General features: G+C 46.0%; 1 protein-coding gene across 1 annotated transcript; it reads right to left on the bottom strand.

Annotated features, from left to right (window-relative positions):
• Positions 1-18,897: 18,897 nt before the first annotated feature.
• Positions 18,898-24,501, bottom strand: LOC138249452 (olfactory receptor 51G2-like). Its single transcript, XM_069203411.1, has 2 exons — positions 24,471-24,501; positions 18,898-19,823 (listed from the first exon to the last, which is right to left on the bottom strand). The coding sequence occupies exons 1-2, from the start codon at positions 24,499-24,501 to the stop codon at positions 18,898-18,900; spliced, it is 957 nt and encodes a 318-aa protein (XP_069059512.1).
• Positions 24,502-24,845: the final 344 nt, after the last annotated feature.

The following is a 24,845-nucleotide window of genomic DNA, read 5'->3' as shown; positions in this document are numbered from 1 at the left end:
ACAATTTTATTGGGCACTTCGCGTACACCAACGCCTGGTATTTTAACTTCAGCGTTCAGCATACCACTCATAGAGTAATGATATTTAGAAGGGAATCCTTTAGGATAAGGCGTGCTATCAGCTGTAGCCTTTATGGCAGCAAAAATCTCCGTGTCTGGTTTGGAACTCGAACGAGTTACTGCGGCCACAGTGGCAACTGCCACTGCCGACTTTGCGGCTTCATCAGCCAAAGTGTTTCCAGCAACGTGTATTCCAACGCGCTGGTGTCCAAGTGTATGCACAACATGGACTTTAGGAAGCGTCTCCTTCAGATCTGCAACCTTTCCCCACAGCAACCTGTGTTTGATGGTGTTGCCCTTGGAATCTCTGAACCCATTTAACCTCCAGTAATGCAGATATTCATTGAAAGACTGAGCACAGTAATAGGAATCACAAACAATCGGTGTGAACAGTGCCGGATCCGCGCGTTCCAAGGCTAACAACAGAGCTTTCAGTTCAGCCAATTGTGCCGTACAGTCTCCCAAGGTCTCTGTATAAGTATGTTGGGGGCAGAACTTCTCCCCCTCCATACTGCCGCTCACCACCGCACATGCAGCAGAATACTGTTGTTTAGTCCCAACCGCTGGTTGCACAGAGCCATCGGTGTACATGACCACCTGATATTGATCAATAGGCAATGTGCCAGCGGGAACTGGGTACTCCATTTCATATTGAAGAAATTCCTGAGTCTGCAGTTTAGGGTCAAATTTGTAATCTACATCAGTGGCTGTCAAAGACGTTGCCCATTGTATCCATTGCGGGTGTAATGCTTTCGATTTAGGAACACTCGCTTTTGTAACAGCTTCTAAAGCTGGAATCGGGGAACCGACAATGATGCGTTGGCCCTGGGCAAGAGGACGTTCTTTAATCACAGCCATCTGTACAGAAGTGAGAATTTTCTCAGCGTCTGCAAAACGTTGTTCTGCAGCAGAATACAAGTGGGACTTGTATGCTATCTGGACGGTCTCACCCTCATTAAAGGTGACATATGTAAATCCAACGGCCCCAGCTATAACCCTGATAACCAGTGTGTCTTATTGTCCTGTGTGTGTAAATGCTTTACCGCTAAGAGATCAGTTTGCAAATCTCGATGAATATTTGTATGCTCAATCGTCCAAAATTTACTTGAAAAATTCAGGCGAATCAACTCGTATAATGGCTTTATACGTGTAGCATAATCAGGAATGTAAGTTCTGCCAAAATTGAGAAATCCCAATAACGACTGGAGTTTTCTAATCGTATTAGGAGGTTGCAACTGTAAACATTTTTCCAAAAAGTGAGGCGCTAAGCTCTTGCCCTCATTCGACAGTTCATATCCCAGGAAAATTACGCTGAGGAAGGCAATTTTAGATTTCTTAAAGGTAAATTTGTAGCCAATGTCGGCAAATCCCACAACAATGCGGGCTACCCGCCTTAACTCGTCATCTGTCAGATATATATCATCGACATATGACAAAGCTTCAGCGTCCAACTCGTGCAAAATTTCAGTCACACGGGCTGAAAACAGTCATGGGCTATTCTTATACCCCTGAGGCAAACGACAAACATTTTTCTGAGAGCCAAATGCACTAAAGCTAGTCAAATCCCTACTTTCGGGTGCTATATTCTGGCAGAAGAAACCATTCGAGATATCCAGAGTTGTTTTGTATTTCTTACGCACAATATTATTCATAAGCGCAGCGCTGTGTGAATTTTGTATTGCATATGTGCGTGTATGTCCATTTAAATGTCTATAATCCACCACTATCCTATAAGAATGGTCTGGTGTAGCTACAGGAAATAAGGGATTATTCATCGGCGAGACACAGGGTTCAATAGCTCCCTGGTACTCCAATTGTGTAAGTATTTTCCTTACCGATGCCCTTGCTTCAAATTTTATGGGATATTGCGGTTGCGGCTGAGGTTTGCCCTTAATCGGAATTACATGATAAGGTGAATCCCTATCCCACCCCACATGATTTCTATATAAGGCGGGTGCCTGTGCCAGAGCCCATGCATTACTATAGGTCTCTGCAAGTTCTCCCGGAACAAGTGGTGAGAACGAAGGTGCAATAACCTCCTCCCCAACTGGACAGTCACAATCAAAGCCTGGGGGCCAATCCTGTTCGGCCAGCAGAATGTCATACAATTTGACTACACGATCCCAAAAGATGGCGTTTATAGTGCACTCAATGTCCCCTTCTAATTGCAAAGTTACTGTATAAACTCTATCGGGATCAGAGACACGCATATCTGCTGTTTCGACTTGTATGAAGTCATCAGTTGCTTTCACCTTCAGATGCTCTAGAAGATTCCGGTGAACTATTGTGACCTCTGCCGCGCTGTCTAACAGTGCTAACGCCCATGTCTTGTTCTTCAAGAGAACTCTCTTCTTATGTGGCATGTCTAACTGAGACGGCCGCCACCTTCTTCTTTTTAAACTGCTGTTTTTGTTGGGTCGGTTTCTCTTCTTTCTTGACAGAAACCTCAGTTGAGCGTTGTGATTCCTGCCTCGGTTTCACGTACTCTGTTCTCTGCTCTGACCGCCCACCTCTCTCATTTCTCTTTTCCGATGAGTCCTGAAAGGAACAAGATTGGCGTGTATCAGTATATTGATATCTATCAGGCGTCTTCCAATTATCCCTATTTCTGAGATTATACCTAGTCTGCGTGGTCTCCGGTCGCGGAGATTCTCCCCTTTCCTTTTTAGGTGTTTGTTGTTTTTTCTCCCAGCGCTTTTTAGTACCCTCAGTTTGCTGTTGTTTAGTAGTATCCTTACTATTCTTACCCTGAAACTGAAGTTTTTGCGGTCTAGCCCCTAGGCTATCACGACCGATACTCTAACATGTTTCCGCTATTATTCTCGGCAGCTCCCGCTCCTGATCGAGTTGCGGGACGTCACGAAGACGCATACGCACTGCTAGTGCCACTGCCTCCCCTTTTAGATTACTCAGTATGATGGAAGAAACCGTGGCAAAATTGCCAATCAGTTGCATCCCTAGATCTAAGGCCGGGGCAGCCCCGTATTCATCTTGAATTTGTTTAAGCACGTCCGGTAAATTAGCCAATGTTGGTGTACTGTGTGCTGTAGTGTAGAGCGCGGGAAACACCGTGCCCCATGTATTACAATGGTCCACAGTAGGAACCATACCAAACGGTAAACACATCGTCAATATTCTACGTTTATCCTGAGGTCCCGTATGGGGAAATACTGCTTCCAGCGTATAAATTCTTTGCGCCAGCCAATATGGAGTTTCCGCTCGTTTAGTCGGAACTTTGCCCATAACTGAGTGTACAGTGGCCGGATTGATACCCGGAACCACTGCATGTGGTTGCGCCGGAGCAGCACGCGCTGCATTTGTATTTAGTGTCTGCATCACAAATTGAACTAAGCGTCTATATGTAGCCGTTAAGTCTGTATATAAACAACGAACTTCAGCCACCGCCAATTGAGCAACCGCAGGATGTGGTGTATATGTAGCCAATAAAGGCCAGGTAGGACCATCATTACTTAGTGGACCTAACCTAACCTGTGCTATGGTGTGTGGGAGGGTGCCATCAAGCCAATTATGGTGTTCTTGATAAGATAAAGGTATCTCTAAGTATGCATATGCCCTGTATTGTCCAGGGGCATTTGCAACAGTGTAATCATGAAAAGTGTGTGATGCCCCATCAACTGCCGGAAATACAACCCAAGAATAGAAAAGCTCTGTTCTATATGCTGCATGGGTGTCCACCACAAACGTGACCGGACCCCCGGTTCATCAGACCATGTGCTATCAGATGTCCTGTGAGCGGTTGTCGCATATTAAGTGCGATGTTCTCTACCTAGGGATTCGCCATTATGAAAACAGCGCTAGTTCAGAGAAGACACACCAATATCGGGGTTTTTCTTTCAGAGTTCAAGCTTGAACAACCAACCACAAGATAATAGGATCTACCTATACTGCGGTGGCGGAAATCCTCACTACCACGGACGTCTCCGTTAACGGAACCGAGTAGTCAATATATATATGAGACCGAGAGAGTCATCCGGACCTGAAAATTAGAGCCAGACCAATTGTTGGCGGCGCCATGTCGCGTGGGCTCTCATTAGCTAGCCCCCAGATTCAAGCTAGCCTGGCTGATGAGGGGTGAAACCCCGAAACCGGTCCCAGGATGCTTGTTTCCGGTCCAGGGAGAACCTGGCCTGGCAGTTCGGGCTGGACTGTTCCCATGAGGAACAGGGTCAAGACTGATTTGCATAAGGCTGGGTTCAAACTGGGGTGGCATGGTGAGCAAAATAATGGATGGATTAAACCCAGATCTGTGACTGGGGGTGAATGTTTGATTGGTTCCGCATTCCGTCCATCCAGTTACGCTCTCCCACAGCGTTTGTGTTTTGCTTTGCATATTCCTCTTGTAGACACTGAAACAATTTTAGCTCACCATTCTCAATGATCTGGTCCAGTGTTTCTATGCCAGCTGTACTCCCGTGCGTCCAATATAGGGGACACCCTTTAAGCCGTATGCCTTCATTTCCCCAAAGGGAAGCTCAAGAGGGAAAAGCGGGTTGATGGCTAAGAGGCAATGTGCTCAACACCAGGCTGCATGCATTGTTTTCAACATCGGGTTGATAGGTTGTGAATAGGCGTGGGAATGCAAGGTACATGTATTATATAAGCCTATAAGCCTGCACCTGTGAGAGAGTAGTATGCGTTCTGTTATGACCCACTGTGGTGGGTCAGGCATTCCGGGTATCACATACGATAACTGGGAGAGGTGGAGGGCAAGGATATAGAATTCTATCGATGGTAGCCCCAATCCTCCGCAGGAGCGGCTTGCCATGAGTTTTGCTGAGAATAGGTGGGGTGAGAGGTACCCCATACAAAGGCTTTGATCGCAGCATCTGTTGGTCTTAAAGTTGATAGCGCCACTTGGATAGAAAGCATGCCTAACACATATGTGAAGCATGGTAAGGTGACCATCCATACTGTATGTACCCTGCCCCATGTGGATAGCCCCAGGTGGGACCATTTCTCAAACTCCAGCTTCATGCGTGCAATGAGTGGATTGAGGTTATGGGCCACCATGTTCTCCAATCCTCGGTTAACAAGCAGCCCTAGATATTTAAGACGGAGTGGCATACAATGAAATGGGAATCTGTGTATCAATGCACTTGTGGTGATGAGGGAGAGGGGTAGCGCTTCACATTTGTCCCAGTTTACTCGTTAACCGGATAGGGCTGAAAAGTCTTCAATATTCTTGATTAATGCCGGGAGGGATAGATCAATATCTGTCAGGGTAAGTAGAATGTCATCTGCATATAGATAAAGTTTGGAGAGTCCCCCTCGTATTGGTGTACCAGTAAGTAGTAGAGATTGATGGAGAATGGCCGCTAGTGGTTCCGGGGCTCTTAGGAAGAACAATGGTGAAAGAGGGCATCCTTGCCTCATCCCCCTGGGTATGGGGACAGAATCTGAGAGGAAGCCTCTGCAGTTAACCCGTGCCGAGGGACAATCATAGAGTAGGAGTACTTTTGCAATGAATTGGTCGCCAAATCCGAATTTTCACAAGGTTGTTAACAGATATCCCCATTCTACAAGATCAAATGCTTTTTCAGCATCTAAGGATAAGGATATAGCTTATTCTGGCATGTTCCTGGCTTCCCACAGGGCATGGGAGAGAGTATGTAGGTGGTTTCTAGAAGTGCGTCCTGGGACAAATCCTACGTGTGTTTGGTGTATTAAGGACGTTATAACTTTGCACAGCTGTGCCGCTAAGACACTGGCTAGTATTTTGATATCTTTGTTTAAGAGAGAGATGGGTCGATAATTGCCACAGTGGAGGGGGTCCTGTCCAGGCTTAGGTATTACCGCGATCGTTGCCTGGTTCGAGATTCCACCTAATGACCCTTCCCAGTCTGCCTCCAGGAAGGCATCATACATGGAATCAACCGCTTCCTCGCCTGCCCGTTTATCAAATTCCACAGGAAACCCGTCTTCTCCCGGTGATTTATGATAAGGGAGGTTAGAGATGGCTTGTGCTATTTCAATCTTACTGATCTCCCCATCTAGCAGGGCTTTGCCCTCGGCTGAGAGGCGGGGGAGATGTTCTTTTTCCAAGAAAGCATCCACTCTTGCGGAGCTGGCTTCCTCTTCTAGGGTATATAGACGTTGGTAAAAGTCCACAAACTTGTTCACCATGTCCTGCAGTCGGGTAAGAATTTCACCGTTGACAGATGTAATAGCAGGAATGGCCTGAGCTTCCTCTCTCTGTCTAAGCTGAGCCACTAAGAGTCAACCAGATTTTTCCCTTTGTTCGTAGTGCCTTCCTTGCATATGTTGTAGGGCATATTCGGCCTGGGAAGTGTAGATCTCATTGAGGGCCATACAGCCCTGTTCTAAGCAGTGACGGGATGGCACAGAGGGCTGTGCCATGTACTGTTGGGTGAGGGGTACGATCCTGTTCTCTAGCTCTACTTGGAGCGCCAATCGTTGTTTGCTGGCCTGCGCAGCATCTCTCATAATTCTTCCACGCAGGGTCACCTTTGCCGCTGCCCAGAGAATCCTCTGAGCAGAGACTGTGCCTCTATTATCCTGCATATAAGTGGAAACGTGTGTCTTCAGTTGTGTTTTGCCCTGGGGGTGTGATGTATCGATGTACAGCAAAACGCCAGGATTTTTGGCCCGGAGAGGTAAGTCCTGCATTAACTATTAACAATATCGGAGAGTGATCTGATAAACCGCCCTCCAGTATACAAGAGTCTGTATCTGGGCCACTACGCTATGTGTCACAAGGAAGTAGTCCAATCAGGACTGAGTACGATGTACTGGTGACAAAAGTGAATACTCCTTATTGGCTGGGTGTGTTAGTCTCCAATTATCCACTAACCCATGATCTGAGGACACATCTGGAATAATGGCTCTGTCCTGGTTGCTACCTATGTCCATGGGCCCAGTTCTGTATAGCATTGCGTCCCAGGCCTAGTTCCAGTCACCTCCTATGATATTATGTGTGGCTCCTATCTCCGTTAGAAGTCAGTTAATATGAGGGAAGAACAATCTCTTGGGGTCTGTGGGTGCATATATTTAGCCAACGCATATCGCGGATTTCCCTATTTTCAGTTTTGCAAAGACATATCTCCCCTCAGGGTCCAACCATGTTTTAATCAGCGTCACAGGGAGTGTCTTACAAATTAGAATTGCCACTCTGCATTTCTGTAGTGTCCTGCTGCCTTGTGACATAGGTGTCGCACAGCAACAAAATATTGTCCTCCCCACCCAGTCACTGCGTAACTTACTGGATTCCGTTGCTTCGAGGTGCGTCTCCTGGAGGAGAGCCACATCCGCTTTTTTTGGCTGTAGGTAGGATAACACCTTCTTTCTTTTCTCATAGTGGGTTAAACCATTAACATTCCAGGATATAAGCTGCAGTGGTCGGGTATGGGTTGGGTCCCTGCTACTCATAACCTCAGCGGATGGGTGTGTCACTCTGGGGTGCAGGGGTGATGATCCGGGGCGGGCAGCAATGGTGAGAGTGATTAGTGTATTGGATGGGGGAGGAGAGGGGACTTGGGTCAGTGTGGGGATGCGGTGTCAGAGAAGAGATGGTTCTTGAGCCTAAATGACAGTACCACACACTGGTCTGAGACAGTCGGGGGGTGCTAGGTGCCTACTTGGAGAGGTTATTAAGAGGTAGGGTGTATTAGGGTAGAGAAGATGAGAAAGAAGAGGGAGCAGGAGTATTGATGAGGAATAAAAAGGGAGAAGAGGCTGGCTAGGAGAGAAAAGAGGAAGAATGGAGGTATGGAAAATAGAGATAAGAGGAGGAGGGGGGAATGAGTAGGAAGCAGATGAAGCAATCAGGTGGGGAGGGAAGAAGAGGGGGGGATATAGACACCGGACTGCCTGCTTAGGGCAGGAGCAGGGCCCTAGGAATTCGGTCTGTGGACTGTGGGTCCAAACCTGTGGAGCTGTTGTACTCAGAGGAGCCCCGAGCGGAGACAGGCCGCTCACAGAGGGCCGCCCCTTGAGGACAAATAGGAGCAAGCGTCAAACGTTGAACGTCAATCATCAATCAGGACCGGTCATAGGAGGGGAGGGGGGTAAGGGGCGGTCCCCAGTGGGAAGGAAAGAGGAGGGTCATGACACTTATGCTTCCGACTACTGCTCCCATTCCGTTACATTTCCCCCTCCCCTTCCCAAGTGTGAGGGGGAAAGGGGAGCCCGCCCATCCCAAGACATTTTATAGTGACAGGCAGCGACTACTGCAAGAAGAGGGTCATGGTGATGAGTGGTGGAAAGCATCTCATGTGCAGCCACAATAGACAATTCTGATGAGATTGAGCAACTACGGTAACATTATAACTTTTACAGAGGGCCTCTATTGCTAGTGACCATTACAGCAATATAACAATATTGAACACATATAACTTTAAACAAAAGATGTTAGGCATAGCTGATACAAGTCTATAATTTGCTCGCAACAATGTATCCTATTGTATAAGTGTCAGCTGTTAACTATTAGCTACGAGCTGTGAGCTATGTGGAGCTAGTGACAGTTTTAATGAGAACATATAGCGGATGTACCAGGCGGCAAGTTAGAGAGAAAGAAAGAAAGATGGGCTAAGGGGTAAGGTAGAGAGAAGTAGTAGGAGAGGAGAGGAAAGACTCAGTGGGCTGCTGCCTTTATAGTTAGAAAATGCCTGGCTGCTTTCCAGGAGTGAATTCAAGCCCTTCAATGCAGTGTTACTGGACACAGTCTACTACTGTGCCAGCACAATAATCTGAGTATAACATTACAGTACAGTATATTACATTACAGTACAGTACTCAGCCACATCAGTCAGTAACAGGTTGTACGGTACTCATCTGTCCGTCGTCGTCGGGGTGCAGTCCCCACTATTCAGGCTTGTCTTGATGATCTGTCAAACACCGTTTGGTTTCCGTAGCCTCATAAGCTGAGCGTGACTTGTCTGAGTATGGTGTGCCACTGCTTGCAGCTCATGGTCTCTATTGCTTTGAGTTCATACTGATCTCCCCGAGTCCCTGCCCCTCCGGTGGGGTTCAGTATTATTCTGTTTTCGTAGTTCTGATGCAACAAATGAGGGTAACCTGTCCTGTCGGTTGGTGGCTTGCTCCAGGTGTGTGGCTAGTGGGGTCGTGTCCATTATTTGGGCCAAGAGTTCATCCAAGTAAAGACGTTGTTCTGTCTTCCAAGTCTATAAGCTTGCTTCATAGGCACAGTATTTCCTGGTCCCTGTCCAGTGTGGTGTTTAGATGATCCTCTATAGCTGAGACTTGCTGTTCTAGAACCAGAACTCAGGTTTGAAAACCCGCTATGTCTGTTCGCATAGATTTTGTCTCCTCCGCTAATGAGGATATTTTTTAGTCCATTCCTTCCAATCTTTGACCAACTGCTGATATTTGTTGGAGTATAGACTCCATTGTGGTATCCTGCTTTGGTGCATCAGTGGTATTAGGCAGGGCCTCTGGCTGCGTTCCCTTGGCAGTGGCGAGTGAGGGGCTTCAGAGAAGAGAAGTTGTCTCACTGTTTTAATAGAGGCTTTACCAGTAGATTTACCATTGGGCATTTCCAGGCTGAGTTACCAGTGTAGGTGCTGCTTGTCTCTGATCTGGGTGGCAATATGCTTGGGTTAGATGTGGTTCCATAATGGGGGAGGGGAGCTTTCATGATTGTAGGGTCCTTCTTAGGGTGTATTGTGACGGAGGTCGTGACCGAGGCCTGTACTTCTTGTCTCTCTCACATCTATGAAGTCCTGAAGCTGTAAACTGCAAGGTTGCTGGTGGGGGTGGTAGTGACTTAGCAGCTTATTGCTCACCCTGAGGCCTCGCCAGTCCCTTCTTTTGTGGCGCCAAGTTGCCAAGGTTTCTGGAAGTGTAAATTAGCACTGTTGGCCCCGAGGCATCAAGTCTGGTAGGGGCCCTTCCACTGCATGTGCCCGCTTGGGGCGCTGTTCCGGTGCCACTGGGAACTGTCTCTGTTTACGTGTGAAGCTGTCTGTGTCGGTATGTCAAGGAAGAGGGGTGGTGGGGGTCCTTTCCTCTGGGTTCTCTGTTTCACGTTCTGGTCCATGCCACCCCTTTCGCAATCCGGGCTCATGCTCTCCTGTTAGAATTGGTGATCGGGACGGATGTAAGTGACCCCTCAGGACTGTTTACTGGTTAGAAACCGCTTCGGACTATTAGGTATTGCTAGATCCTGTGGGGGACTGGAATAAGAAGAGTACAGAGGGTGCATATACAATGGTCCATCATAGATCTGCTTCTGACCCGTCCCCTGTGCAGGAGTATGTGACAGTCCATAGCTTCTCCCGGGCACAAGTACCCTCACTCAGAATGCACTGCTTCACAGTACAGGGGAAGTGGGGATGCAGTCGAACAAGGTGAGGGGGGAGGACCCCTACTTCAGGTGTCGTGGTGCAGTAGGGGGAAGTGAAGGGGGATATCAGGTCTGCAGTGTGTCGCATGCTTGTCTCCTGATATGGGTGTTCCCTGCTGTCCCTCAATGGTTGCGTAGTGGCCCCTTTCTACTTCCTGGGCTCTGTAGTAAGGGTAAAGGGTCTCCCCCATGAGGCTTGTGGGGGAAACGGGCAGTGAACTCAGGTGTGAATCCAGTATGGGGGGGAGCCCCCGGCTGCGCTCTCCTCAGTGACACTGGTGAAAAAAGGGGGGGGGGTAGGGCTCCATCTCTGCGCCTCACCCCACTGTCCTCCCTACCGCTGTGATGCCACTGCGCTCAGCTTGTACACCTCCCTTCACTGTATCACGGGCATGTGGGATTTGAGCCTCCTCAATTGGGGCAGCTGCGGGCTTACTATCGCCCCGTAATGACTTTTGTAGGGCAGTTGGGGCCTCCTTCGGAGCCGTATGTGGTGGCGGAGCAGACTTAATTTATTGCCAGGGCTGGCGGAGGTGCCAAGTCCACAGCACGCACTCCTCCTCCTCTCAGCCGGGCCCGACCGGCATACTAGGCCGGTGTATGCATCCCACAGCTAGGCCTCTATCACACCTCCCTGCACCTCCCCGAGCCGCTACAGGATACCTCAATTTGGGAAGGGAAAGGGTCCATCTATCAGGCCCCCTGCCAGTTCACATCTTCCGCAGGGCCCAGAAATGCTCTGTTTGGGGCCATATGTAGCCTCCCATTACCCCCACCTCCACCCAGGGCCTGTCCTCGCACAGAGCTCCTGAGTCAGGCGGCCATCTCCAATCGTAGCCAGACCACACCCCTTGTCTTCTTTCTTGTCTGAAGACTGCTATAAGTCTTTCTTCTGTTTCACATAGTCAGGACATTGCTCTGACCAGCCCACTCTCTCACTACATCTATCTGGTGTGTTCTGAAGGGAATAAGAGGAGCATGAATCAGTCTATCTGTCAAGAGCCTTTAATGTTTATTTCTGAGATTATGGGGGTTATTCCAACTTTGGAGGAAGTGGTAATCCGTCCCAAAAGTGACGGTAAAGTGACGGATATACCACCAGCCGTATTACGAGTCCATTATATCCTATGGAACTCATAATACGGCTGGTGGTAAATCCGTCACATTTGGGACGGATTACCACCTCCTCCAAAGTTGGAATAACCCCCTATGTCTCCTTTCACAGCTTTCCGGATGTGGAGAGTCTGCTCTCTGACTTATTTTGTTTTTGTTTATCCCAGTTTTTTTTTAACCCTCTTTTACTTGTTTAGTACCTTTCCTTAGGGGTGGTAGTCTGAATTTCAGACTTCTTCTGCTTGATTCCCAAACTATCCAGTCCTATACTAGTATAGGTGTCGGAAATAATTTTTGGTAGTTGATGTTCCTCTCCAAACTGTAGAATCTCCCGGTGCCCTTGGTGTATAGCAACGCTACCGCTTCCCTTTTTACTGAGTATTAATGAGGAGAGTGTGTCGAAGTTAAGCATCAGTTTCATACCCAAATCCAGGGCTGGAGCCACTCGTACTCATTTTGAATTTGTTTTAGCACTTCCGGTAAATTGGCAAGTGTCGGGGTACCATGTGTGGTAGTGTTAATTGCGGCAAAAACTGTACCCCATGTGGTGCAGGGATCCATTGAGGGAACCAGTCCAAATGGCAAGCACACTATGAGAATTCTAAGTTTACCTTGGGCTCCCATATGGGGAAACACAGCTTCCAACTGGTTAGTTTTCCATGCTATCCAGAACGGAATCTTCTCACATTTTGTTGTCACTTTTGCCCATGATAGAATGTACTGTTTGTGGGTTAATCCCAGTATCGGGCAATTGGTGACCACTCCGTGCTGGGGCGGTGTTCCAGGTCCGCATAACAAATTGTACTAATCGTCTGTAAAGTTGTACTAGCTCATTGTAAAGTGTGTGCACATCAGCTATTTACATAGCCTGTATGCCAGGATGTAGGGTGTATGTGGCAAACCTGGGCCACATTGGTCCATCATTACTTAAGGGACTTAATGTTGTGGGTACACTAGTATATCCAAGAGCTCAATGACAGTAAGATGCTGTTGCTTTCAACATCCAGACTTATTTGGGTACATTCATTACGTCCTTTAATGTAAAGTTTGCAATAACCAATGCTTGTTAAATGTCTCATTTATTATAACCAATGCTTGTTAATTATGCACATTCTATCCCATCTTCTCCAACTGCCAAAACATGTGCTGTTCACATTGTGATCTGTATTGAACATGTGAGACAATCAGGAGGATAATTGCTAATTTCCTTGACAAGCAACCTACTGCCTTTCCACCTGCTCTAACTGTAACTGCCAAAACATGTGCTTTTCACATTGTGATGTGTATTGAACATGTTCCACAATCATGATGATAATTGCTTATTTTCCTTAACAAGCAATCAACTGCCAAAAGGCACATATGCACATTTTATTATTTAAGGATTCTTACGAGTCTGAGGCCTTGCTTGACTCTGTACCTCATGCTCTGCTCATCTGTTTCCGGCCAAGTCGAGTTCCTTGTCCTCCAGCATACCTCCAGTTGAGTTCCAGTGCGAGTCAAGTTCCTTGCTCTCCAGCAAGCTTCCAGTCAAGTTCCAGTGTTCCTCGTTCTCTAACCAGCTTCCAGTCATGTTCTAGCATTTCTCGTCCTCCGGACAGCCTCCCGTCAAGTTCCGGTGATCCTCGCACTCCGGTCGGCTTCCTGCAGAGTTCCAGCTCTCCTCTTCCATTTTCTGCTGACTATCCCATATTTCCTGTAAAAGTTAGAAAATTAGAAAGGTGAAAAAACCCAATTTGGGTTCTTCTGAATTTTTCAAGCATGAAACTTCATTTCAAGGTAAAGAAAGATTAATCACTTAACTGAAACAAAGAAGAGCTCTATCTTTTAAATAATTCATGACAATAAGAAGTAGCGTGATTTATCGTTTGGGTGGTGTTGGACTTTTTTGCTTATGCAGGGTCATCCCCAATCTTTTTGCCTCCTGTCTCCTTTTTTTCTGACCTGTTGCTGTTGGCCTTTGAACTCTGAGCACTTTCCCACTGCTAACCAGTGCTAAAGTGCATATGCTCTCTGTGTAAATTGTATTGTTGATTGGTTTATCCATGATTGGCATATTTGATTTACTAGTAAGTCCCTAGTAAAGGGCACTAGAGGTGCCAGGGCCTGTAAATCAAATTCTACTAGTGGGCCTGCAGCACTGGTTGTGCCACCCACATAAGTAGCTCTGTAATCATGTCTCAGACCTGCCATTGCAGTGTCTGTGTGTGCAGTTTTAACTGTAAATTCGACTTGGCAAGTGTACCTACTTGCCAGGCCTAAACCTTCCCTTTTCTTACATGTCAGACACCCCTAAGATAGGCCCTAGGTAGCCCCAAGGGCAGGGTGCAGTGTATGGTTAAGGTCGGACATATAGTAATGTGTTTTATATGTCTTGACAGTGAACTATTGCTAAATTTGTTTTTCACTGTTGCAAGGCCTGTCCCTCTCATAGGTTAACATGGGGGCTACCTTTAAATGTGATTAAAGCGTAGATTCCCTTTGGGAGCGGATGGACATGTGGAGTTTGGGGTCTCTGAGCTCACAATTTTAAAATACATCTTTTAGTAAAGTTGATTTTAAGATTGTGTGTTTGAAAATGCCACTTTTAGAAAGTGAGCATTTTCTTCCTTATACCATTTATGTGACTCTGCATGTTTGTAGATTCCCTGTCTGGGTCAGTTTGACAGTTGGGCTGGTTGCATCTCATACTAGACAGTGACACAAAGGGAGCTGGGGTGTAGTCTGCATTTCCTGATGAGCCATCTGTGCTAGGAGGGAGGGGAGGAGTGGTCACTCACACCTGAAAGGGCTGTGCCTGCCCTCACACAATACAGTCTCTGACCCCCGGGTGAGTGTCTGGGGCCTGGCCTGGGCAAGGCAGGATTTCACATTCAAAAGAGACTTTACTTTGAAGTAGGCCTACTTATAAGGAGAAATTAGGTATAAGAAGGGCACCAAAAACCACAGACTTAGAAACCCTTCTGGAGCCAAGAGGAACCTCTGCCTGGAGAAGAGCTGAATAGCTGAGAAAGAAGAGCTGCCCTGCCTGTGACTGTGCTTTGTGGAGCTATCCTGCAGTTGCTGCTTCTGCCAGAGTAAAAGGGCAAAGACTGGACTTTGTGTGCCTTCCATCTTGTGAAGAAATTTCCAAGGGCTTGATTTAGAACTTGCCTCCTGTTGTTTGAAGTCTCAGGGACAGCAAAGTCTTCTCTCTGCCAGCACCTGAAGTCTCTGGAAAGACCCCTACTCTGCCCTGTGGTGCCCATCCAGTTCCTGTGGCCCTGAAAGGAGAAGCTGGTAGAACAGTGCGGGGAAAATTTCAACCCAACCTCCAGGAAAATAGTTGCGCCACCGGGTTCACAGCTGAAAACGACACTCACCTGCAATGCGACCGAAGAATTGATGCCCCCGGCTGGACAAACGACGGGCTGCATCGCTGACGGGGTTTGGTAGATCGCACCCCGTGCTGCATGGTTTTCGGATCATCGTGCGGCAGAATTTCTGACGTGAACCATTGCGTGCATGTAAAAATAACGCAAAGGCCTGCCTGGACCCGTATGTGGACCGAATCGACGCATCGCTCTCCTGCGGAGAGAAGAACAAACGCACGCCGACTCGACAGAAGGGGGAAATTACGCAAGATCTCACTCGTGAGCGACATCAACGCACCGCAAGCCCTTTTCGACGCACACCCACTTGTGCGGGGTTATTTTTGACGCGCAACAGACACATTTTCACACTAGCAGCGCTAGTGTGTGTTTAAAACTACTTAAAGACTCTTTTTGATTTTTAATTGATAACTTGACCTTTGTATTGTGGATTTTTGTCATTTTGGTCTTGTTTTGTTTAGATAAATATTTCCTATTTTTCTAAATCTGTGTTGCGTAATTTTGTAGTGCTCTCATTAAGTTAATGTCTGTGTTTTGGTACAAATACTTTACACCTAGCACTCTGAAGTTAAGCCTACTGTTCTGCCAAGCTACCAAGGGGGTAAGTAGGGGTTAGCTGAGGGTGATTCTCTTTTACCCTGACTAGAGTGAGGGTCCTTGCTTGAACAGGGGGTAACCTGACTGTCAACCAAAGACCCCATTTCTAACAGGTGGGAATCCAAGATACTTTTAAACAGACATTAAGGAAAGGCATGTAACAAGCACCCCCCTGAGAATTAGGAGATTGAAAATAGAGCAAGTTTATCAGAACTATTATTGGCAAGAGATTACGCCAGAACACAAAGAAGCCCTTTAGTCAAGTTGATTGTTTTTGAGTTTGGACATTGCTTCAGAGACTCTGAAAGTATTGTAAAAAGAGGAAGAGACTTGTTCAGCCTTATAGAAACGTATGCACAATGTGTCAACAATAACTAACATTATGAAATGTACAATAGTTTATGCAAGTTCAATGTATTGACAAAGTCATTATTGTGCAGTCCAGAATCCTAAAAAAACAAGAACTCAGTATTTTGAGAAATCAGAAGTCCTGACGCTGAACACGCCCAACAAGAAGTCCAGAAGTCCGATTCTGTAGTCCACGAAGCAGAAGCTGGCATTTTCTCCTTTTCTCTTCCCAAAACCCCCTTCCCCTTGAGCACTTGTGAGTGAGCAATGCACTCTTCATTGCCGTCATGTTACTCCTCACTGGGATTGGGGAATTGTCATCGCTCCATCGGAACACCTAGAATTCAGATGCGTGGCTTGCACAAAACACCTCATCTCACGGGTTGTATTACATGTAGTAGGGTGCCATTGAATCAATTTGAATGTTCTTGTTAGGCAAGCGGTATCTCTAAATACCGGTAAGCTTGGTACCGCCGCGGTACGTTTGCTATTTTATACATGTGAAATGTATGTATTCTGTCATCTTTTTTCAGTGGTTGAACGGAAGTTATCCTTTTCTCATGTTAGCAACAAGTCTCAGTAACATGCACAGACAATGAAGGAGATGCAGGAAAGTTTTCAATATATTTATTGAAAGGACTGCAATCTATGGTAAAATGCATGAGCTGCAATGATTAGGATAACAAACAATAAAAGAAGCATAATTGTGAAGATGAAAGTCTTGAATACTAAGACCCCTACCATCTTGTTAAAAACATGAAATATAAAATCTCTAACAAGGAGAACCTAATCTCTAACCTAATGAGAGATAGGTGTGATAAACATAACCTGCCAGTACCATGTCCATGAGATGTGCCCCCCAACCCTTGTTAACTTGGAATGAGGTATCTAGGTCAGACTCCGTGTGACATGAAGGCTGAGTTCTGCAGTGAGTTGATGTGCAGCATAGATGGCATCTGGAAGGAATCCCTTTGATAACCTTGTCTGTGTGAGATGTATTTATACAGATCATGTAGAACCCCTGATGCAGGTATGTTCTCACACAATAGATAAGAAGCAGACTTGTAGCATTAATTATGTAAACAGTCCCCAACAAGTGTAGATTCTGTTCATGTCACACTTAAGTGCGAAAAGGACATGATCTGAAAACCTATGTACACCACTTGATTATGATACTGATAGTGATGCCTGCACAAAGTGGAACTGATAATGCAAATTAAAACATTTTTCTAACTATAAACAGTGCCAGCCATCTTAAAAGAAATAATAAAATAAATGTGCTAAATCAGCACAAGCTAAGTAGGCTAAAAGTCACTAGGTGATGGGGCACAGGCCTGAAAGCCAAAGGCTAAGCTAATCTCCTGAGTTCCAATAAAAGCTAAATTGGATTCACTACAACTGCACCCCTGCACCTGGCCATTCCAGTGCTGTCCGGAGCGACCTGCTGGTGTGGTTCTGATCAGTGCCTAGTACTTACCTTAACTCTGAGGTTGACCCCGTAAGCCATTGTTAAGCTGTGTTTGCTGAACATTGTTTTCATCCATAGGTTAACATTGAAGAACACTGAGAAATGCACTAAGTGCTTGAAAAAGTGCTTACCTGATTACAAAGTTCCTGGGATTTCAAACATATATAAAAATAATTGCTATTTTTCTAACTTGGTCTCAGCTTTATTCTTTGAGTGTGTGCCTCATTTATTGCCTCTGTGAGTACAGCAAATGCTTAGCACTACCCTCTGATTGGCCTACTGCTCACCCACACTACCACAAAACAGATCATTGGTCCTATCTACTTTTGCCTCTGCAAACCAATTGGCGAATCCACTAGACTCTTTGCACAGTGTACTTCTAGTTAGTGCACCATAAAGAGAGCCAGCTTCCAACAATTGGTCAATAGGATCAGGACCCAGGCTGACTTGCATCCCGCTGATCTCTATATGGAGTGACATATGAAAATGTGTGATTTAAAGTTTTCCCGTATCAATATGCCCAGACCTAGGATGGGCAAAAAAGTGGTAGTATTGTAGAGTTATTTTTCACAATAGTTTATTGACACAAAAACAAGGATAAGAAGTAAAAAATGACTGTACATATACAGTGCATTTACACTGAATTGTATCTCATCAATTGTAATTGAATTAATGCATTTATTTATTTATTTTGAGTTTTATGAAGCTTAGAATGTTTTCTTTAGCTTTCTTCGAAGTGCTAATATTGGATTTCTGTGGACAGCACCCTAGAATAAGAGACCTTGTCTGAAATGATTTTAAACACTACAAGCCTTAGTGTGTTGCTCAGTAAATAACAGTCGTCAAAATGTAAGTATGATACTCCAAGGTCAGTTTGCCTAGTATTTTACTGGGCTTTTAGTTGGTCCCTCTTACAGTAATGCATATGTGTCTCATTTTCCTTCACCTTTTGGGAAGAAGGTATGTTGTTATGGGTATACGTGTATGCCACACTTCTATGCTCAGAGAGTATCAGTGAGGTGATGCACAATGTCAGCATGCCACAGTGCTGGGGATGTCAGATCAATGGAAAAAGGTTGGCTGAGCAAGGCAGAAACTGCTTCATCACAATAATAAACCAGAATCTTGGAAGATACCTTGATGTGATTAGGTTCGCATTTGACAAGAGTCCTATTTTTTGTTACATTAATTGATGGGAGGGTTTGCAATACATTAATGAGTGAATGGCTAATAACCAGTGTACAACACTTGCATAATGTGCTGAAGTTCATCTGGAGCTTTCAATGCCACCTCTGTCATAGCAGTTACACTTAGGTGGATTTTCCATCAACCACACTCAAGAAAAAGACACACCTGTCGGGAAATGATTTATCTTAATACGTTAAGCATGATTACCCTCCTAATTTAAAGGAGTACATCACTTGCAGCAGTTGTGGCCAATGAGAACCTTGGCTTAGAGTGGTGCAGATTTTTGTGCCGGCCGAAATAAACAGCATATTATAGTCTCATTTTGTGATCATGTAACCAAGGTTTTGAGGGTAATCTGGTGTTCTTCTAATGGTGGCATGGTTCACTCAGGAAAATGGAAAGAATTGATGCCATCTAAGATGATCTCTGGGAGCTTATCTTGGTATGTAGGAATATTCTGAGTATCTTTGTGCGGATCTGCTTTGTTTTTATGCCGTATATAATTGGATTTGATACTGGTGGAACTAAAAGGTATATATTGGCCATGAGAATGGGAATTAGTAGTGAGCTGTGCCGTCCAAACCTGTGGACCACTGACAAACCAATTAGAGGAATGTAAAACAGGAGGACCGCAGAGATATGAGAGATGCATGTACTGAAAGTCTTACGCCGTGCATCATTGGTGGTAATTTTTAGGACAGCTCTTAAGATCATTATATAGGACAACAGAATGTAGATGGAATCAAGACCCTTAGTGAAAAGGACAGCAACAAGGCCATATATACTATTAACTTTTATATCTGCACACGCAAGCCTAATTACATCCTGGTGCAAGCAGTATGAGTGGGACAACAGATGGGACTTGCAAAAAGGGAATCTTATTGTGAGAAAGGGAATAGGGAAAACCACACAGAAGCTTCGAATTAATATCAGGAGACCAATCTTTGCTATGACTGAGTTAGTTAGGATGGATGCATATCTGAGAGGCAGGCAAATAGCCATACACCGGTCGAAGGCCATGGCTACAAGGACACCTGACTCCATTGCCGCAAAGGAATGAACAAAGAACATCTGGATGAGACAGGCTTCAATAATGATCTCACTGAAATGGAGCCAGAAAATGCCCAGCACTGTGGGCAGTGTGGTTAATGACACACCAAGGTCTGTGAGCGACAACATGGCCAGGAAGAAGTACATGGGAGTATGGAGGCTCTGCTCTCTCCAGATGAAGAAGAGGATGGTGCAGTTCCCGACAAGGGCGATAACATATAGCAAACACAGTGGTAGTGCAAGCCAATGCTGACTCGCTTCCATTCCAGGAATTCCAATCAGAAGGAAGGTAACATGAGCTGGCAGAGAATTGTTAAATGAATCCATCACTTCTTCTTGGTGTCTTCTCAAATATATAATTTGAAAATCCTGAAAAAAAGAACACCATAGTAAACTTCTGTATATAGATACTTGGACTATTTTTCATGACATCACCTTTAACAAATTAACTTATATACCTGAGGGAGTTCCAAATTTACCTGTTAAAAATAGTTTTATTGGATCCAAGGACTGCTATCTGGGTTTTTCTAGAATTTACTGAACTACCAGAAAGAATCTTTCAGTTGCATCTTTCCACCTGGTCATGACTGTTTACAGGTGTCTATTTATTTCAGCTGGCGTTTTGCTTTTACTTTACTTTTGTTTTTAGGTCTTGCATGCTACAGTACATGTGCTGCTTGTGCATGCACTCTTGCTTGCAAGACTATAAGGTACAACAAGGACCTTGCAGTCTGCCCATTGCATACAATTCCTCACTCTTCCATGGCCATTTGATTTAAAATACAGAGCAGTGATTATAGCATACCATGTTCTGAGAATCAGTGGTGTGACAAGACATTTTTATATGAATCAGTGTGCACATCTGTCTCACTTGTGTAAAGTTCTGCTTCTATCGGCTTTCTTTTCGTTTGCTCTAACCTCCGAAGTACCTTAAGAATTTTGGTGTGTGGAATTTGTGGTTCCTGCATTTTGTGTGAGTTAGCTGGACTGATGGAGGCCAGTGAGATCCTATTTGAATATCCTGGCCTTGCATAAAATGGAGGGTGAGGACTTTGCACTCAGACACTGGTTGTTTACTTCTTACATTTCTGAAGCTGGAAGTAAGAGACCCATACCTTGAATTGAGGAGATATAAGACAGGATTAATTGAGATATTCCATAAAGCTTTTTGGTTAGCTGGGTGCTGCTGGATAGGCCTAAGAAATACTGGCATTTGGTTGGGTAGTAGGATTTTGGGGTGGGACTGCAGAATCTGTTGTTAAAGGTAGGGAAGGATTTAGGTGAGATTTTGGCTCTGATTATGACACTGGTGGTCACCAGACTGCCAGGGTCACTGTGGCGGTCGGACCGTCGCGGTCAAGGCGGTCAGACCGCCACAATATGACCGTGGCAGAGCTGCCACGGTCCAACCTCCGACACCGCCAGGCTGCCGCCAGCCTGCAGCCAGCCTGCAGCCTGGCAGTCCAGGTGGTTGTAATGCATCAGGGCAGTGCCTCAAGCATTGCTGCCCTGGGGATTACGAGTCCCCACCTGCTAGCTTGTCCATGGCGGTGTGGCTGGCAGAATGGGAGATTCGGGTGGCCCCCGCACAGCCCATGCACTTGGCATGGGCAGTGCAGGGGCCCCCATACACAGCCCTGTTGCGCATTCCACTGCCTGAATTATGGGCAATGGAAAGCGTGACGGGTACTGCTGTACCTACTGCACTGCCACATTGCCGCCGGGTCCATTAGGAGCTGGTTGCAATGTTAAGGCCCTGTTTCCTGCTGGGCCGGCATGTGGAAACACTGTTTCCGCCCGCCGACCCAGCGCGGAACTCAAATAAGGGCCGACGGGGTTCAGGCCATCCGTGTGGCCTAATGGCGGGATGAGTTTGGCAGGCGTCCTCCGCTGCCACCAAACTCATAATGGGGGCTTTTGCCTTTCCCTGAATAGTGTTTCATTTGGGCTGATGACAGTCAGATACAAAAAACTATTGCCTCTTTGTACCCCAGTTGTGAGTGCTCCAGGTTGGAGAGACCCCTGCTGTGAGAAGCATAATTTTAATCAAAGATTGTGTCTATAGAGTAGTCTGTAAAGGACACTCAAAGGAAGATCCACCCAAAACCAGCTCTACAGGTTCACACAATGGTTCCATGTCTCCTGTCTGCCAGTTCTGTATAAAAGTTGAAATCACTACCCTACTTCTACTTTATTGTTGTTGCTCCAGTTCCAAGTCATCTATAATAAAGGAAGAGAGTGATCTGCAGAGTACTCACAGGGCCGTTTTACAACCAGAACTTGTGTCTACCTGACAGCCAGTCTCGCCGAGATGATGGGGCATCATGTGAAGTCTGGATCTCTTGCTTCAGGAACTCTCTTCTTGTCCTGAAGTGCCTAGAAGCCTGCCTGCCTGCTGATAGAAGTACAACTACCCTGCATAAACAGAAACTGTCCAAGAAGGACAGGATGTTCCTAGTGGAAGTTGAGAGCATTTCTTGTGGCACTGGGGCACTGTTAGAAGCAAACTGCTAAAGAGTGATCTGTGAGCAAGTGGGCATCAGAGGGCACCCCAGACACTCACAATGGTTCCAGACAGGAAACACAACTCTGGAATGATGTGATTGGTTTTTGCTAATTGACCTGCTACATCTGCTTCATTTTCATTTGGCTCATGTGAGGCGGCATCTCCAGAATTTATGACTGAACTGCATGGGGCTGCATAATGCAGTATTACTGTTTAGCTCATTTAGGGCTGCTCCTGCCAAATTTGTGACTAGGCCACAAGGGACTGCATCTGTCAAATTCCTGATTGGCCTTGTTGGGTCAGTATCTGCCAAAACATAGCCAGGCCATGCAGGGCTGCAACTGCCCAATTATTAAAAGCTCTGTTGGGGGCTGCATCTATGTCCCAGCTGGCCCTGGCATGGGCTACAACCCCTGTTTCCGAAGACTACTAAAGGACTGCACTAACTCATGATCCAGGCAGGACTGCCACATCCCAGAACTGCAGTTTTCTAGTGACTGTGAGGAAATAGCAGTGCAGCCTCACCGTCATTTACTGCCAATCACCCTTGCAGAAGGAACTCCAAAAGAGTCTTCTGGTGCACTTCTGCTCCTTGAAGTTTGCATGGCACATCCTACAAGCACCAGGTGGTCTACAAACAACCTTGGAAGACTTACTTAGCCTCTGAAGGTGTAGGAAATGTGCATGCATGCATTGTTTTACCCCTGGGACATAGCTGTCTGATGTGACTTAGCGGGAGCTTAGACAGCTCCCACCAAATCAGAGCAAACACTCCGCTCGGATGAAGTGAGAGTTGTCAACAGCATACACTTAATGAGAGTGGAGATTTCGTCTGTTTCCCTGACTGTGGAGATGCAGGTAGGAAAAAAGAGGAAACATTGCTCTCACAGAGAAGGAGCCACTCCCTCTCTGTAACAGCAATGCCAGCTCCCACAGGAGGTGGGGAGCTGGCTGGGACCACAGGGTCCTTCAAGCTCCCCACATGGTCCCCAACATTGTGACATGGTGACATGGGCAGGCCCCAGAGGAAGGGGTCCCTAGGTCGAGATCAGCCTGGGGATGGGAACCACAAAGTTGCCCTCCCCAAAAATAACAATTAAATATTTAGGCCAGGGAATTGGGTCCCCGGGCTGAGATCAGCATGGGGAGGGGGGTCCATGTGGCAGCCCTCCCCCCCAAAAAATATATTTAGCCAATGCGCCAGGGGATGTGGTCCCCGGGGTTGAAATCGGCCAGAGAAAGGGGACTTGGTGACCTGTGGCCAACTACCACTGTGCATGACCAAAGGCAGTGTGCAGCATCGGGTTGGGTGGTAAGGGGTGTTGGCCCCAGGGCCTGGCTGCAGGCTAAGCCCTACGTACCACTCCTGCTACACACAGTGCAGGGTTGGGTGGTTATAGGGGATGGATGCAGTCATTGTGGCCAACCCTCAATGTGCACGGCCAAAGGCCATGCACAGTGTGGGATTAGGTGGTATTAGGGGTTGGCTGCAGGGCCTGGTGGCAGGCCAGGCTCTGCGGCCAACACCTGGCTGTGTGCAGCATTGGGTTGGGTGGTTATCGGGGTTGCCCACACGGCCTGGCCGCAGGCAAGGCCCTGTGGCCAACCACCACCATGCTGAAGCTGTGTCTCAAGATGTCCGCCATCACTGAAGTGTTGGCTGCCAATCAGAGCTCTGCCTTACCCTGCACGAGTTCGTCATTATTCGGGAAGATGGACAGATTTGCACCAAATAAGCGAAAATGTGGTCTGCGTATTGAAAGCTAACTTTCTGCCAAATTTTGTGTCATTCCGTCCAGCGGTTTAGGCTGTAGTCATGTTCAAAGGTCCTGTGGAATTAACAGGAGAAAATAATTTGTTTTACCCCCCACCCTTTTTCTTGGCCCCGGAATGATGTGCCAAACCGAAAATTTACATCCACAACAAGAATCACTGGAGTACTTCTTTTGGAAACTTTTGTGAAGATTCTCCAAAGGTGCCAAAGGTGCCAAAGATATAAGCAAGTCAAAAAATGATTTTTCTATGGAAACATGGTCCTAACCATAACTACCTAGTGGTGACTGCATAGGTACACATATGTGGCATGAGGAATAGATAGAAAAACTATACTTACTTACCGGTCAATTTTGGATTTCATAATCTGTCCTCAATATTCTGTGCAGTCGATATTCTGGTTATGATATTATTGTCCACATAGTGTTATTCTATATGAAGAAATATGTAGATTTTTTAAAGATACATGTTAAGGCACACTCAATCAACTTTTCATAGTTCATCTTTAAAACCTATCAATTAGATGGTACTTAAAGTAGAAGGATGTAATGTAGTAAACTAAACTGGCTCACAGCTTTATGTGACCCTTGGCTCAGAGCACTCCCTGCCAGACCTCTTTTCTGAGGTGATGGATGTACAGCCTCCACACTCAAAATTTGGTTGCTGGAGGATGACCTACGTGGGAACATTCTGTATGAGGAAATCATCACATCTGGAAGGCCTGAAAGGATAAACTTCACCTCAAGTAAAGTTAGTAAACTTCATCTGTCTCATAAAGTGTGGAGTTCCCTAATTCCAATCAACTTCATGAGTGAAGTTTTATTTAACTTGCCACTAATTTAAAATAACTTTACAGAGAGCTTGCAGTGTATCCATCAAGAACATTTTGGGAAATTAGTGGTGTGTTTTAAGGATTTTAGGGATGCAACAATTGGAAAAACTAAATGGAATTTAAATGTCATTTTACAGAGGAAGTTAGGAAGGTTCCATAATTAATTTCATTGTAAGGTTGTGACAAAAGATGGATAGTTCA

This window comes from Pleurodeles waltl, chromosome 8 (genome assembly GCF_031143425.1).
Source record: "Pleurodeles waltl isolate 20211129_DDA chromosome 8, aPleWal1.hap1.20221129, whole genome shotgun sequence".
NCBI lineage: Eukaryota > Metazoa > Chordata > Amphibia > Caudata > Salamandridae > Pleurodeles > Pleurodeles waltl.
Note: the sequence above shows the minus strand (reverse complement) of the source record. Positions and strands in the feature narration are given on the sequence as shown.